Source organism: Diabrotica virgifera, chromosome 1, assembly GCF_917563875.1.
Source record: "Diabrotica virgifera virgifera chromosome 1, PGI_DIABVI_V3a".
Classification (NCBI taxonomy): Eukaryota; Metazoa; Arthropoda; class Insecta; order Coleoptera; family Chrysomelidae; genus Diabrotica; species Diabrotica virgifera.
In genome coordinates, this window is record NC_065443.1 from 66310795 (window position 1) to 66329705 (window position 18911).

The 18911-nt window shown below is 33.0% G+C and overlaps 1 protein-coding gene across 1 annotated transcript in view; it reads left to right on the forward strand.

Annotated features, from left to right (window-relative positions):
- The window catches only part of LOC114332279 (histone acetyltransferase KAT7), a 406379-nt gene extending 387874 nt beyond the window's left edge, over window positions 1-18505 (forward strand). The window contains exon 8 of the mRNA XM_050656904.1: window positions 1604-18505. Within this exon, the coding sequence (XP_050512861.1) occupies window positions 1604-1965 (362 nt within the window). The 3' untranslated portion in view covers window positions 1966-18505. The remainder of the gene's footprint in view (window positions 1-1603) is intronic.
- Window positions 18506-18911: the final 406 nt, after the last annotated feature.

An 18911-nucleotide genomic window follows, 5' to 3' on the forward strand; every position in this document is an offset into this window, starting at 1 on the left:
GTTCCCTTCCACTTGGCCAGCCAATCAAGGCAAGCCCCCACATCGGTAAGCACATCCTCTACAACCACCGGCTTACCAACACGGTATATACCGGGCAGGTTTCCACAAGTTTGCATTGTTTCCGGATGCCCGCAGAGGCCCCGAACGATTAGTCCAGTTACCTCTGCACCCACCCGTCTACAACACTCCCTCTCCACGCTGTTGTTCCCGGTATTTGCGTACGCCAGAGCTTCGTTAGCCAGCCTCTTTGTGACGTGTCTAGGGGCCTAGGACCCTATCCACGTCAGCTCGAAGCTGTTACCACCACACACCACGTGGAGGAGAAGTTGGTCTTTGTGCAGCCAGGTGGGTGGTAGTTTCAACATTGAATTTAAGCGAAGAGCAATGTTTATTTGTTAAATAAACATTTTTTTCAGTTTTCTGAAAGCGGTAAAATGTATTTTAAATTAAATAAATTACATACAGTCATCTTTTTGTGTCAATTAACTTAATTCAAAACAAAATTTTCTGGACACCCTGTATAAATAATTATGTTTATTACTAAATAAAGACTTGAATAACCTTTTAAATAAACACGCCCCCTATTCTCATTCAAAAAAAATCATCGACTACGTCATCACGCCTAGATGAATGACGTCACTAATTTAATATATATGCCAAAAAAATCATAATTTAAAAAATAAAAATCGACGTGTTCTGGGATTTTTTAAGTCGCCGGCTTACGAAATATCTAATTTATTCCTTTCATTTGCACCATACTGTATGTATATAGATTATTTTATTTTATACGAACAAAAGTTACCATTTTTTAATTGCACATCTATTGGAGTTAGCTATAATCTATGAGTTTTGTTTAAACGTAGCTTTTTGATTATTGCGAATGTCAAAAATTGTATTTTATGCATTTTAAAGGGTTTTAAGTCCTAATTTGAGTATTTTCGTTCTTAAAACAAGATTTAATTTAACGAATAATAGTTTTTCAAATCAGGTACATACTTAAATTAGTTTTTTCAAATTATAGACCAGAACATCCCACTCTGTGTAAATATTCTCTTTTTTCTGTCACTAAATAAAAAGAAAATTTTTGACTTTTGGTATCTTTTTGTCGGATAGTAAAATATTATTGTAATTAGCTATATTTGTAAAATATGTTTAAAAAAATATTAAAAAAAAATAAAAAAATAATAAAAAATGAAACAAAAAATTTTTAAAAAATGATTAAATTAAATATATCTACTATCTAAATTAATCTAATATCTAAAAAAAAACAAAAAAATATAAAAAAAAAATAAAAAAAAATTAAAGAAAAAAATCACTAAGAGGATTTAAACCTCCGAAGTGCTGAACCGGGTTGACATCTTATCGTGGGTATAGTATTTATAACCATAGTATGTACATTAGCTGTAATGCGTAGGTAAAATAAGAAGTAACAAATAATTGTAATATTATTATAATAACCATGTTTCACTAATTGACAATTTCTTTAATATATTTACTTTTGATTGAGACTTGCTCAATGACTATAGTCCAAGCCAAAAAATGAAATAAAAAAAATCAGGAACTTATCGAAAAACATTTACTTACTTTCGTTTTTCTATTCCAGGCTACCTCTTGACCAGAGTAGAAGGCAAAATCGGCTCCCCTGAAAAACCTCTTAGTGACTTAGGCTTAATTTCATACCGTTCCTATTGGAAAGACGTCCTCTTGGGATACCTCTGCTCCAGAGCTGGCACCACCTTATCTGTCAAAGACATCAGCCAAGAGATGGCAATACATTCTTATGACATCGTGTCCACCTTACAAGCTCTAGGAATGATGAAGTATTGGAAGGGTAAACATATCATTCTGAAGAAGCAGGATGTGCTCGACGAGTACGTGGAAAGGGTTAAGAAACGGGGGTCTCTGTTGAAAGAGGTTGACCCGACTTGTTTAAGATGGAATCCTCCTCAACCAGTTTCTGGTTGAAACAAATAAATTGAAGGGTAATGTTTATAGTCCATTAAAATGTTACATTTTTTAGGCCGTACCTTGCATTTCTTAGAGGAGCCAATTTTATTTCTTTAATGTGTAGGGGGGATCAGTAATAGCTAAAGTTCAAGTTTTTGGGGTCGCCATCCTTGTCCCCGGTCGCCATCTTGGAAATGGGGTGCAAAGGGGTTTCGCGCTATATCTCGTAAACTACCAACCCTACGGAAAATCTAATTAAACATAAAATGTAGCAAATTTAATTTTCCACAATTTTGTTTCTATTACTTTTTATCGTCAAGTGACCAACAAAAAAGATATAACCAAAAATATGTAAATTTTTTTTAACAAGTTTCCTTTTGGATGTTATAACTTTTTTTCAGTTCATTTTAAAATAAAATAACATTATAGCAATTTTGTAGAGGGTTTTTCAGCGAACTTCATATAAAAAACTTCATATTCGGATTCAGCGACCTCGAAAACATAAAAATAGACCAATATTGATCATTCACTTTAAATTTTGTTTTCGTGGTTGGCATAACGGTTAATGCCGCTCGTCTAATATATAGATAGAAAAGCATTATTTTTCTACGAGAATTCAAGAATCTGGTCAAGTTTGGAGCGCTGTAAAACCTAGATAATAAATAAAATTAAACAACTTTATAGTAAAAATTGTTTATTGAAAAATCCTCTACAAAATCGCTATGTTATTTTATTGTGAAATGAACGTAAAAAAAGTTATAACCTCCAAAAGGAAATTTCTTACAAAATTTTCTCTTATTTTTGTTTATAACTTTTTTGTTGGTCACTTTACGATAAAAAGTAATAAATATAAAATTGTAGAAAATTTAATTTGCTTCATTTTATGTGAAATTAAATTTTCTGTAGGGTAGCTAGTTTACGAGATACAGCGCTAAAGCCCTTTGCACCCCTTTTTCCAAGATGGCGGCCGGGGGACAAGGGCCTCAACCCCAAAAACTTGAACTTAAGCTTCTACTGAACCCCCCTACACATTAAAAAAATAAAATTGACTCCTCTAAGAAATGCACACTAAATGTAACATTTCAATGGACTATTAATAGAGTCAACACAAGGTTTATGGTCACTGCCTCTAAAACAATGAATGGATGTCGTGATTTTAAAAACATATTTTTGTAATTTTTAATTTTATATCTTTATAAATGGTTGCTTTCGATTCAATAAGATTAACCGTTTAGAGAACCTACGTTTTTTCTAGTCGAATGAATTTTTTATATGAAAGTTTACCCAAGTCTCTTTTAGATATACTTCATCTAATTTACTAACCGTTGCACGTCATCCGCGTCATAGCCTGTGACGTCACATGGTACCAACACGAAATATTTAGGCGGTAGGTGTGTTCTTTTTTAGAATCATTTTGCCGAGTACATTGGCATTACATCCACTAGACATATTTTATTATGTACGCGTAGAAATAATATTTGACGATTTCTATTAATGTTAACCTAAATAAATACACAATATGTTTCATTTAATTTGTATAAATGGATTTTATACATTTTTATGAAGCAGATTTGTTCGGAACACACTGTAACTGTAATCGAACGAAGGTGACATTTTAGAATAAATTGGTAACATTTATTTGACAGTTGCGGTGATGACACTTCATATTTGTTTATATTCTTTACTATAAGTATCTGTTTTATTATATTTACTGTTTTTATTATTTACTTTACTATAAAAAGATCATCTACTATACGCTGTGAGCTCGTACGTAGAGGGGATATTTACAAATTCGCGAACGCCAGTAGTGACAAGTTTGTAAACGTTTACCGGAAATTTGACATAAATGTCAAAGTGATTAATTTAAAATTAAAATTAAAAACATTAATTATAAACAATATTAGTTGGTCAAAGCTGTGGTATATATTTTTACCTTAAATATACTTACGTTTTAAATACCGAATTTAAGTTTTTTTAATGTTCCGTAATATCTAATTATAAATAATCTATTATAATCTTAGCGCCATCTACACGATTATTGTCAAAGTATCCGAAGTAGGAAATTGATATTAATAGAACGTCAAAATGATTAGAAAAATCTTAAAAAAATCGATTACAATTTAATTACTTTTTTGCGTTGTAAATATTAAGCGATAACAATTAAATAATAAATTTAAAAATTACCGGTAAAAGTTGAATTAGTAACCGCTAGGAGCGACACCAGCGAAGCTCACAGCGTATACGCTCTGAGCTTCGCTGGTGGCGCTCCTAGCGGATTACTAATTTAACTTTCACCGGTAATTTTTAAATTTATTAGTTAATTGTTATCGCTTAACATTTACAACGCAAAAAAGTAATTAAATTGTAATCGATTTTTTTAAGATTTTGCTAATCATTTTGACGTTCTATTGATAAAATATGAATTTCATACTTCGGATACTTTCACAATTATCGTGTAGATGGCGCTAAGATTTTTACATTAAATTATAATTACATATTACGGAACATTAAAAAAAACTTAAATTCAGTATTTAAAACGTAAGTATATTTAAGGTAAAAATATATATTGTCCTTTTCATGATCATTTTTCATTGCGTAACAAATGATAGGAAAAAGGGTAAGTCCGTGATAATACACATTTATGACATTTATTCTAACATGACATTTTAGTTAAATCTGACAGTTGTCACATTTTATTTTCAATTTGGAATAAAAACAAATCAAATGTGTTTCTTGCATTTATAAAATGGTATTTTCTTTGATTTGTATAGTCTTATAAATTATACAGATTATATTTGTAATATTATTATCTAATTAAAAAAAATTATTTTTTTATTATGGCGCCATCTATCGACAACTAGAATAACTAGAATAAATGTTATAAAAATGTCACCGACGAAATGTAATCACCAACATGCCTTTTTTCCTGTCACATACAATTTAATGCGTTAGAAATAAATCGAAAAACTGTGACGCACTGAAAGATGATCATGAGAAATACTGTACCACAGCTTTGACCAACTAATATTTTTTATAATTAATGTTTTTAATTTTAATTTTAAATTAATCACTTTGACATTTATGTCAAATTTCCGGTAAACGTTTACAGACTTGCCACTACTGGCGCTCGCGAATTTGTAAATATCCCCTCTACGTACGAGCTCACAGCGTATACGCTCTGAGCTTCGCTGATGTCGCTCCTGGCGGATTACTAGTTCAACTTTCACCGGTAATTTTTAAATTTATTATTTAACTGTTATCGCTTAATATTTACAACGCTAAAAAGTAATTAAACTGTAATAGATTTTTTTAAGATTTTGCTAATCATTTTGACGTTCTATTGATGAAATATTAATTTCTTACTTCGGATGCTTTCACAATTATCGTGTAGATGGCGCTAAGATTAATAGAAGAATTTATAATTACATATTAAGGAACATTAAAAAAACGTAAATTCAGTATTTAAAACGTAAGTATATTTAAGGTAAAAATATATACCACAGCTTTGACCAACTAATATTTTTTATAATTAATGTTTTTAATTTTAATTTTAAATTAATCACTTTGACATTTATGTCAAATTTCCGGTAAACGTTTACAGACTTGTCACTACTGGCGCTCGCGAATTTATAAATATCCCCTCTACGTACGAGCAAAGCTACCGGCTTCATGCCAAGAGTTCGGAGCCGTTTTTTAATTATTAACAATGCAGTGCAAAAACGCTTGCACTGCAAATCTTAAAAGATTGTAACTTAATTCTTGTTCTCTACTTCGTAAGTTTTTACTTATTTACATTGAATATTAATTTGTTTTGTTATATAATCCACGTTTACAATAATTATGTGATATATTTGATTTAAAATGGATTCAGGTTTTTTTATACTTTGGCAACGATGTCAACTTAGATCTCTGGCGTAGATAATGACGTGCAACGGTAAGTAAATTAGATGGACTGTAGTTAATTATAAGTAGATGTCACAAATTGTGCTTACTTATACGACTTACAAGTTGTTTATCATGTAAACGTTTTCATATTTAGTCTATTGTCTTCCTCTTCACAGTTCTTCATCTATTTTGTTCCAGCTCTGGTCATCTATTTTGTACCAGCATGTTTCTTAAGATCGTCATCTGTCTCATCTAACGTCTTCTTCTTCCTATCTTGTTTTCCCGTGGTCTCGAATATATTATCTGTTTATCCCATCTTCCATTATTTTATATCTTGTCTTTATTATCTGTTATCTTTCTTTTGTGATATGTAAGTTATAGTTTTTTTATCTTTATTGTATTAAATGTTGAACTTATTGCTATAAGAAAGTACATTGTTATTGTTATAGAACGAGTCAAAATTATAAAGTCTTGAATCCAATAAAATATAAAATAATATTAAATTGAAAACCTTATTGGGACCATTTTTCTGGTTACACCTCCGTGGCTTCTAAAAAAATGCAAGCCAAACGGATGCTGGAGCATGAAGATGAGGGAATTCTTTAATTTACAATTCACAACTCATCTGTCCAGCGCGGAAAAGTTCCAACGAAAAATGGACCCTTGTACTCTGTAGGAGTAAACTAATGAAATTAAAATGAATAAACATTTTCATTTAGTTTCAAAATGAAACCAAATCCAAAGGGAGTGGTTTAAATGCAGTTCTATAGAACTCTTCAGAGCAGCGGTAGATCGAGTAAAGATAGTGATGATGCTATCCAACCTCCGATTGGGAGACGGCACTTAAAGAAGAATATTTGGTATGGGTATTCCAGTTTATGTTATAGACCTTTGTCATCATTCTCTTTGCCTTATCCCTATGCGGGGTCGGCTTCCCTAATTGCATTTCTCCACACGATTCTATCTTGGGTCATATCAATGTTAATCCCCTTTACCATGTCCTGCCTTATCGTCTCCCCCAGGTCTTCTTTGGTCTTCCTCTCCTACTCCTTCCAGGAATCTGCACTTCAGCTATTCTTCGTATTGGGTGACTAACGTCTCGACGTTGAACATGACCAAACCATCTTAACCTATGCTCTTTTATTTTGGCATCAATTGGTGCCACGCCTAGGGCCGGTTGTTCGAACGCTAATCAACAATGATCACTATCAAATATTTAATTACTGTCACCAACTGTCAATGTCAACTTTGATTGGGTTGCTGAAAACATAATTGATTATAATTATGAGATTAGTGAATCAATTAACATAACAATTATTAAGATAATTGATTAACTAATTTCATAATTGTAATCCATAATTATGTTTTCAGCAACCCAAACAAAGTTGACATTGACAGATGGTGACAGTAATTAAATATTTGATAATGATTATTTTTGATTAGCGTTCGAACAACCGGCCCCTAGACTTCCCCTAATATACTCATTTCTAATTTTATCCTTCTTTGTCACTCCACTCATCCATCTAAGCATTCTCATTTCCGCCACATGCATTCGTTGTTCCTCTTTCTTTTTCACTGCCCAACATTCAGTTCCGTACATCATAGCCGGTCTTATGGCTGTTTTATAGAATTTTCCCTTCAGCTTCATTGGAATTTTACTGTCACACAACACACCACTCGCTTCTTTCCACTTCGTCCATCCAGCCCTAATTCTACTGCATGCATCTCCATCTATTTCTCCATTGCTCTGTAATACCCATCCTAGGTACTTAAAACTATTGCTTTTCACAATCATTTTACCATCCAAAGATACCATTTTATTTGTAGTAACTCCATCTTTAAAAAATGAACATTCCAAATACTCTGTTTTGTCCTACTAAGTTTTAAACCTTTTTCCTCCAGAGCTTGTCACCACTGTTCCAGTTTTTGTTCTAAGTCTCTTTCACTATTTCCTATTAACACTACATCATCAGCATACATTAGGCACCATGGAATACTACCCTGTAGTTTCGCTGTTATCTGGTCCAAAACTAATGAGAATAAATAAGGACTAAGCACCGAGACTTGGTGCAATCCTACTTTCACCTGAGATTTATCAGTCTCACCCACACCTGTCCTAACACTAGTCGTTACTCCCTCATACATATCTCTCACAAACTTTACATATTCACCAGGGACTCCTTTCTTATTGAGTGCCCACCACATAATCTCTCGAGGAACTCTATTATATGCTTTCTCAAGATCAATCAATACCATATGAGCGTTGGTCTCTTTATTCCTGTATTTTTCCATCAGTTGCCTTAATGAAAATTGCATCTGTTGTTGATCTGCCCTGCATAAAGCCAAATTGATTATATCGGATATTTAAAGGCCTTTGTATTAGAAGAAAAAAAAAACAAAACATTTGTTTTTAAATTTGTAAATGAACATAATAAATAAAATTATGGAAAAATTGAATTATTTTACAAATTGTTTTCACGTCCATTGTTCCACGTAGCAATTTACATTAACAAAAGAACTTGTGAATTTTTACCATATCATAAACGTTTACGTTTTCTTTAACACAATGTAAAAAGAAAAAAATTTAAGTCTTCGATTAAAATATTAATGCTTAACAATGAATCTTTGTGAAAGCTTGCCTTTAGTAACAATAGTTTCTGAAACCTATTAATTTCAAGACAACCTGAATATGTCTATTTTTGTGAAATAGGTCATGAGCGTATTCAGTTTAGTGTATACCAAAATCTAATTAACTTTCTTGGGTTTACAGGACAGTATTCCTACAAGATATTCTTCATATCTGTTTTCTTTTATATTTTTTGACAAACTTATTCAACGAGGTTAATCTTTATGAAATATACATCGTTAATCAAGTACAGTCGAACCCGCTTATTAGAATCCCTGTTATAGGAATATCCCGGTTTATGGAATATAAATTCAAGTTCCCGAAACATTTCCATTTACTCCTTAATAAATTTATCTGTTTATTGGAATAGGATCTAACTAGATAATACCGCTTATTAGCATATTTTGCAGGTCAAAGAATATTTTTTTTACAATTTACTAAAAATTTAAATTATGTTTGGTATTATGGTTTGTCGTCAACGGCCTGTAGTGCTGGATTAGATATTATTAGGGTAATAAATATTTATTACTTTGTTACGAATACCAATTCGATCTTTAGCATGGCCGACAAATGCATGGGTCGTAAAATAATTTTTATTTGTCTACACAAAGGCACTGTTGCCTGTTATAAAATTGTTAGAAGCAGTTTATTTAGAATTCACTCAGAGAGTACCTACTTGTTTGCAAGATGGAATTATGGCTTTGTTAAATTCGAAAAGAAGAGAAAAGAACAAGAATGTAACAATCCATTTCTTGACGCCAATAAAACTTCTATTCAACTAATGGATTAAGGATGACCACACGGATTAACAACGAAAAAGCTATAATTACCAATAATTTCTCAAGAAAAAAAAAGTAATTTTGTTATACATATATGCATTTTAATAAGAAAATATTTACATATCTACATATTGCATACATTTCATATTAATTATATTATAATGTATTCATTCACATACATGTAATGTAATTTGGTATTTAACACATACATAGATAAGTACTAGTTACACTACTGTATTATTGACGTAAAAAGACCTAAAACCATTTACATACACTGATTACGTAGGTACATATATGATATACATATTGGCATAGTATGTAAAACTACACATTAGCATAGTATGTAAATAATATATTACATATATTCGGTAACACTTATTTCGACTAGCCACCAATGATCGGTTATTAGAATATCCCGGTTATAAGAATATTTTTGCCTTGCACAAAGACTATTCCAATAAGCGGGTTCGACTGTGTATTCAAATGGGAAATAAGCCACAATTTTACCTAAAAATGATTTTATTAACGTTTCGACGCCAAAGTCGGGTGTCGTTGTCAAAATACAAAATAATACTAAATAAACAAAAATTATTAAAATAAAATAAAAAATGAGTCAGATTAAATAAATTATTAGAAGAATTTTTTACTAAGCAACACCATTTTTGTTTATTTAGTATTATTTTGTATTTTCACAACGACACCCGACTTGGGCGTCGAAACGTTAATAAAATCATTTTTAGGTAAAATTGTGGCTTATTTCCCATTTGAATATACTTGATTATAAAAATGCCACAAGGAAATAGCTTCAGAACAACATATACATCGTTGGACGAATACTTGGGCCTTTGTTTTTTTAGAAATTATTCCAAAAACAAAATATGTAATAATATACTCCTTAACAAACCAAAATAAATAACCCGTCATGTATCAAAATGTAACAATTTTCAGAAATGATCATTTAAAAAATAGATGAATATTAAAAATATCGTAAAACTTTACATATTTTGGCTTTGTGGTCGGTACTAGCCTGTAAATGGTCATATCCCTTATTTTCTTAATCGTTCTGACGTGACGTTCTTCTTAAAAAAATGTATTCTAGGATTAATAATTGGATGTTTGGACATAATATTCACTTTTGACACAAAAATAAGAACGTTACCCCATTGTGTAAAAATTAAAAAATACTGTTATTCAGTAATTCAGTAAATTATTCTCTCCATTGTTTTTTGCAAAAGTGAACTTTAGCATTTCCCTAAATCCATGACATTTTGATAATCTGAAATAATTCCAACTGGAATTAATGACATCATCAATTCAATTTTTAAATGTTATATTCTTTATATTTATTTTTCTTAATATTATGTATGCGAGTTGCTGTGTATACATAGTGTGACCAACTCCAATTTAGTTGAATCCGGGACAAGGCTGAAAACCAATACCCGAAATCCGGGACTATTCAATGAAAATCGAGACATTTTTTTTTCAGTGACGATAATTAAAATACAGAAACGAAAAAAGTCCACCGTTTTAGTTTTCGTAGAACTATAATCTTCTTCTTCTTCTTCTTCAGCCTGTTTGCATCCACTCCTGGACAAAGGCCTCCTATGAATTCTCCATTCTTCTCCGTTTTGTGCTATTTGGTGCCAGTTTCTCCCCATTTTTGCTTTCATGTCGTCTAGCCATCGTTTTTGTGGTCTTCCTCTACTACGACTGTGCTCGCGTGGTCTCCAATTTACAATGTTTCCCGTCCACCTTTCGATGTTTTGTCGTGCCACGTGTCCTGCCCAGTTCCAGTTCCATTTCATTTGCGCAATTCTTCCAATTAAATCTTCCACCTTCGTCCTTCTTCGCACTTCCTCATTTCGGATATGTTTCCAGAGAGATACCTACTCCTAACATAGCTTATTGACGACAACAAGGCGTTCGATAAAGTTCGCCACGAACACCTGATGAGACTGTTGGTAGAGAAAAACTTGGATAAAAGGGACCTCAGAATTATCTTCAATATTTACTATAACCAGAAGGCGAATATTAGAGTAGAACGGGAAACAACCGAGGAACTCGAGATCAAAAAAGGCGTAAGGCAGGGATGCATACTTTCACCAACCTTGTTTAACTTATATTCAGAAGATATTATAAACAGAGCCCTTGCTGACCAAGATATAGGAGTTAAAATAAATGGCACTTTAATAAACAATTTGAGATACGCTGATGACACAGTATTAATAGCAGAAACCTGCATACTTTCACCAACCTTGTTTAACTTATATTCAGAAGATATTATAAACAGAGCCCTTGCTGACCAAGATATAGGAGTTAAAATAAATGGCACTTTAATAAACAATTTGAGATACGCTGATGACACAGTATTAATAGCAGAAACCCCGGAAGATCTCCAAACACTGATAAACAGAATAGTAGAGTGCAGCGAAAAGTTCGGTTTATCACTTAACATCAAAAAAACAAAAATAATGATGGTGTCGAAATCTCCACAAAATTTTTCACATAACCGTACATCAAAGAATTGAGTGTGTTAGAAAATATAATTACCTGGGAACTGTTATATTAATGAAAACAACGACAACTCTGAAGAAATCAAGATCAGAATAGAAAAAGCTAGAGCTACTTTTACCAAAATGAAAACAGTTTTATGCGGAAGAGAGCTAAGTTTAAATCTTAAAATTCGCCTCATGAGATGTTACGTGCTGTCAGTTCTTTTCTATGGAATGGAAGCTTGGACACTGAAAAAGATCGATACAAGGAAAATAGAAGCATTCGAGATGTGGATGTACCGCAGGATACTGAGAATATCGTGGACAGAGAGAGTGACAAACATGGAAGTGTTGCGAAGGATGCAGAAAGACAAAGAACTTGCGCTTACTATTAAAAAGCGCAAACTGCAATACTTGGGACATATAATGAGGGGACAAAAGTACCAGCTACTACAATTAATTATTCAGGGAAAAATAATAGGTAAAAGATCCATTGGCAGAAGAAAACATTCATGGTTGAAGAATTTAAGAGATTGGTACAAGTGCAGCAGCTGCCAATTATTTAGATCTACGGTATCAAAAATACGCATAGCCTTGATGATAGCCAAACTTCGGAACGAGGACGGCACCTGAAGAAGAAGAAGAAGAACATAGCTCGTTCGATCGGCCTCTGTGTCGTTCTCTACCTCTCTGTAAGTATCATCGTCTCCATTTCATAGGTCATTACTGGTAGAATATACCTAACAACTGTTGAATATCCTTTTCTTTAGATTTATTGGTATCTTTTTGTTTTTCAACACATCACTGAGTCTTCCTACTGCTGTCCAGGTCACTCGGATTCTTCTAGTTATCTCTGCCATTTGATTCTGTTTGCCTAATTTGATCGTGTTACCTAGGTATATTATATTCTTCGACACTTTCGATCTCACTTCCATCTAAGTCGATTGTGATATCTTGATTTGTCATCACTTTTGTTTTATTTACGTTCATTTTTAAACCGACTTTTTCAGATTCTTGTTTTTAAGCTCATTTAGTTAGTTAAGTTATTTACTCGTGCATTAGAAGATGTGTTCAAGAAGTTAAATTGGGAACAACGTGGAATTAAGATCGATGGCAGATTTTTAAGTCACTAAAGTTTGCCGATGACATAGTACCTACTCATAAGTAACAATACCGAAAGAACTATAATACCATGATATAAAATCCATGCGTTTTGTATGTGGTATTAATATTACACTCTAGAAATTGTCGACTTTTTTTTGTCCCATCAATTCAATTTGAAAATTCGGATGGCCCGGAAGCCTTGTTGCGGACGCCGGGACACGACTTCATAATTCGGGCCATGTCCCGGATTTTTCGGACTAGTTGGTCACACTATGTATATATATGATAGGGTCGTATCCAACTTGGTGCCAAAAATATGCATTGAAATCTAGATACCGTAATTTTTTGAGCATTATAAAGTGAGTATAATATATGTTACAGTTCAAGTTGATTATCCAGTTGGAGTTGACTTTTCCTAGTTCGAGTCGACTCAAACGGCTGGTTTTAGTAAAAGTTGATTATAAATATAAAAATGAAGATTTTTATTCAACATTTACTAGTAAAAGTAGACTCCAACTAGTTAAGTTAAAGTATACTCTTCCCAATGCCATTTAGTAAAAGTTGATTCACACAAACAACCGATTCTAGAAATTAAATGTTATTACTGTATATTATGTTCAAATCGTGATATTTATAGTCCAGGCTGTATCGTCGCCCCCGTTAGGTAAATTATTCCAGTTCGATTTTTTTGCACAAACTTACTCAAAAAGAGGTCCTTATAACGAAACCACAGGGTGTCAGGTGGTATCGTAATCGAAAAATTGTTTAAACAATTTTTTTTTTAACAAATTCACAAAAAAAATTCACTTCGAACATTTTTTTTACATTATTAATTTGGGTCATTCGGAGCAAAAGAGGTCTTTTGTGATTTTTGAAAAATGCGAAAATGACCATTTTCAAGGCTTAATAACTCAGTTAAAAATTATAATTATTATGAAAGTCAGAAAGTCACCAAATCAAATTTTAACGACCCCCCTACAAGGTACTGAAGAAATATTTGTCATTATTGTATTACTAAGCTGTTATTTTTAATTATTAACAATGAGCGCTAGGAGCGTATTGAGGCGGCTGTCAATGTGAGTGCGACTGAGATGCACCATGCATTGGACGGTCGGAATGGAGGATCTTACTCGCACTCACATTGACGGCCGCCTCAATACGCATTTAGCGCTCATTGTTGATCATTAAAAATAACAGCTTAGTAATAAAATAATGACAAAAATTTTTTCAGGATCTTGTAGGGGGGGCTTTAAACTTTGATTAGGTGACTTTCTGACTTTCATAATAATAGTTTTTAATCGAGTTATTAAGCCGTAAAAATGGTCATTTCGCATTTTTTAAATTTTAAATCGCTTATAACTCGAAAACTATCAATTTTAGAGAAAAATCACAAGAGACCTTTTTTGCTCCGAGTGACCAAAATAATCTAAAAAAATTTGTCCGGAGTGAAATACTTAGTTATTAAAACAGTTCGTGAAGAATGCTTTTTGCGCACGCACGCGATGCTTAGAGCACGACAGTGGCGCACCCAGGGGGGGTTTTGGGGGTTAAAACCCCTCCCGGGGCATGTAAAAAATATAAAGAATAGTAGGAAAATGTAACTTGTCTTTCAGAAAGAATACAAAAAAATTTCGGTGCCCAAGCGAAGTTAGGACAAAAATTCCCAGGACAAATAATCTCAGACAAAAAATCTCCACAAATTATCCCTGGACAAAAGTCCCAGACAAAAAATCCCCGGACAAATAATTCCCGTACAATAATCCCCGGACAAATAATCGCAGACAAAAAATCTCCACAAATTATCCCTGGATAAAAAATCCCCAGACAAAAAATCCCCAGACAAAAATCCCCGGACAAAAAATCCCGGACAAATAATCCCCACAAGTTTTTTTGGACAAAATATTCCCACAAAAAAATCCCGGACAAAAAATCCCCAAGAAATATTTGCTGCCGAATAGTTCTCTAAAATTTTCCCGTGAATGCAATAGACTCACATGTTTTTCAGCCTCAGTGCGTGAGAGCTGTAGCAATCACCATGAAACCGCTTTTCGGTACGAAAATAATAATTAGCAATTAAGATTAAGCATGAATTTTAATTTCGATTACCAAATTTCGAATTTCAATTCCATGCCGAAAACTTCAAATTTTACATGACAAACGAGTGTAAGTTTTTTTCAAAAATCGTGGAAGATATGGGGAATGAGCTAAGGCTGTGGGAACCACGTTGTAATTATTCGCTTAAATCTTTTACTCACTTTGTTTTGAATAAATATGTTCAAAACTTGCCTATTCGTGATGAGAACTGCTGGTCCTGAAAACGATCTGTAATGCAAAAAACCTGTTACTTTTTGTTTTAACGTCAAAAATATTTAGTTATTATTATCATCAATGGCGTTATAACTCTTCGAGTGTCCTTGAGAGTGGTTTATTGCCTTCCATGTGTCGATCCTGTGCCACTATTTCCCATTGTCTCACTTCTATTTTCTCCAGATCTTCTCTGACTGCATATTTCCACCTTTTTCTAGGCCGTCTTACAGAGTTTCTCCCATCTGGCCTCTCCCCGAGCAGCTATGTCTGGTTTGATTTTTGGATAAATTTTTCGCATGGAATATTCTAAGGCCAGCTTAAACAACAATGGGGATAACGGATCTCCCTGTCTCAGTCCATAATTTATGCAGAAAGCATTTGATATTACCCCATCTCTTCTAACTTGTGCAAAGAAGTTACTTACACACATTTGCGTTACCGCAGTTAGTTTCTTGGGTACGCCCAGCTCGACCATTGTATTCCATAGTGTAGGATAATTAATTGAATCATAACCCTGTTTGAAATCTATAAAGATCTGATGCACGTCTTGATTATACTCCCAATCCTTTCAAGCATTTGTCTATTAATAGTAAATATTTGATCAAAAATCGATCTTCCGGGCCTGAAATCACACTGGTAATAACCAACTATTTCTTCGGCGTATGGTAGTAATCTTTTTAGTAATACATAACGAAAAATATTTAGTCATCAGTTTCAATTATCGGCATGCAAGATTTCAGAAACCTGCTTCAAAAGCTTTCAAAAGCTATGTCAAAAACCTGTGTTCTGCGTTTTCATAGCAAAGCTAAACATTCATAATAGCGCAAAAATTTTTCATGGATGCACACAGATAATAGGCAAAGTTTTGAACTTAGTTATTCAAGGCGGAGTGAGCAAAAGATTTAAGTGAATAATTACAACATGATTCCCACAGCCTTAGCTCATTCTCCAAATCTTCCACCATTTTTTGAAAAAACTCACACTCGTTTGTCATGTAAAATTTGAAGTTTTCTGCATGTAATTGGAATTCGAAATTTGGTAATCGAAGTTACAATAATTCATGCTTAATCTTAATTATTAATCATTATTGTCTTGCCAAAAAGAGGTTTCATGGCCATTGCTATAACTCTTAGGCACTGAGGCTAAAAAACATTTGAGTCGATTGCGTTCAGGGGAAAACTTTTAGAGAACTATTCGGTAGCAAATATTTGATGGGGATTCTTTGTGGGGATTTCTGGCCCGGGGATTATTTGTCCGAGGATTTTTTGTCTGGGGATTTTTTGTCCAGGTATAATTTGTGGGGATTTTTTGTCAGGATTACTTGTCCGAACCCAGCCCAAGCCAACCCCCCTAGAGGAAAATTCTGGGTGCGCCACTGGAGCACGAGCGGGCCGAGTGCTATACATCGCCTAAGTGCGCAAAAAGTACTTCACGCACAGTTTCATACAATATTTTATCTACCAAAAAACAAATAAAAAAACTGCAACTTTTCGTCACTGGAATACATTCCTATTTTACAATTTTTTAGAACTTTGACATTTAAAAATTCAAACTTCTGTCAAACCACAAAACTGTCAAAACTTTTTTTGTAATTTATTGCTCACATGTCATCACCATGACAAGGCGAAAGTTAAGGATATTTGATTACATGAAATTGTGCTAAAAAACAGTGCGAAAAAGTAAATCCCATTTAAAATACATTATTACTTCAGGCATACTTTAATCCCTTCATGTACTGCTATCTATACATATTTACAATTTTCACACAATAAAAACTTATACATAATATGATGTAGAGTAGATAAGAATTATTTTTGTGAATTTGGTTAACAAAAATTGGTTAAACAATTTTTCGACCGCGGTACCGCCTGACACTGTATTTGTTATAAGGATGTATTTGTCTGAGTCAGTTTGTGCAAAAAAATCGAATCAGAATAATTTACCTAACGGGGGTAAAGTTAAAGCCTGGACTAATAAGTAGTTGAAACGGTCAAAGCAAAGAGACACAACTCATCAAAAATGCACGTGAGATTATACTCGTATAAATTATATAATCTACTTTTACTAACAAGAGTTAGGAAGAGTGAACTTCAACTAGTAAAAGTTGATTTAAATTTTTCAAATCAACTTTTACTGCTCGTTTCAGTTGGAGTTGACTCGAACTAGGAAAAGTCAACTCTAACTGAGAATCAACTTGAACTGTAACATATACAAAGACATAGGTACATAGTACATAATTTTTTTTGTAATTCCATCTTCAATTTACCCTGCACGTCTGACTATCGATAAAGTAGAGTTGTCACTATTTTGGGTCGCTCCGGCATTTTGGATGTATGAAAGTTGCGCGTGAAGTTAGGCGTGTTGATGACAGTTGATATTTTGGGGTCGACCCCTTAATTCGTGCAACTATTTTCGCTTGGCAATAACAACTTAATGCTTTTCTGGCAATAGTTGTGGATCAAAATTTGTAAAGAGAATTAAATCTCTTATATAAAAGAGGTAAAAACTATTATGAAATTACTCATTCCCAAAATTATTTAAAAGTGAATTAACCATCACGTAGTCTGCAGCATTCCCTGCTGTACATGGGCCTCTGATTTGTCACCAGCGCTTCCGATATTATGCCGTGTAAATCCAATTTGTTGTAACCCTCTTTATATAATCCGACCACTGTGTCGGAGGTCTTTCCCTACCTCGATAAGCCTGAAACTTAGGACACCAATCGAGTAGGTAATTATTGTCAAAGGTAAAGGCAGTTTTTGTTTTTACTTGATTCAGAGTTGGATCACCATCTCCAGATAGCTATTTCTGCATCTATGCGTCTTCAGTGGAGCTATGCAGTCACAACTCTAAACCAAATATCAACACCCTAATTATTGTCAGTACTCATGAAATTTATAATTTCAAAACAGGTGTTCTATCTCGATGTAAAGATTCACGGTCCCAATTCTAATTTCAACACAAGAACTTGAGCACCTCGTATACGTTTTTATTACTATATCTGAGTCAATTACCAGAAACGGTGAATTGTAAAAAATGACTGAAACTTGAAAAATTCAATGTGTAGGTGTGCTAGCTGGCCTTTTTGTATTACCTGATTACCTGATTACCTTTAAGTGTCTCCTTCTACGGACTCCAACCAAGAAACATTAATATTAATGTATTACGAAATAATTAAAATAAATTACGGCAAAAGGTGACGAAAAAGGAAATATTTTTTAAATAGAAGTATTTTTTAAATATGTGTATATTTAAATTATTATATTATTATATGTCGGGTAAATTATGTAGATATTATTTTATTTCAGATATTTTCATTGAACTTGTTAAATATTATGATTAATAAAATAGATTTTGTAACTACATGTACTTGTTTTATTCTGAAGAAAAGAATCTTAATTAAACATACTATTTGATATTTTGTAATGAAAAAGGCTTTATAGTTTGTCTATAAATGCGCTTATTCAAGCATATACAGGGTGAAACTCAGTTATGGAATAAAATTATTTCTGTCCTTGTTTTAAAAATATATAAAAAACGCGGAGACGATTTTTATACACAAATGATTCACGCGAATTCACACAAACGATTCAAATTTTGCGGGTTTACGCAAGCCTAGCATAGACCATAAGCTTTATTTTTAATGGAACACCCAGTATATTTTTATATTTTAAAAGCTCCTTAACCTGATATCAACGAACTATATAATTTAGGTTCTATTAGGAATATTACAGTGTGAAATTTTGAAATTATACAGTGTGAAAACCACTT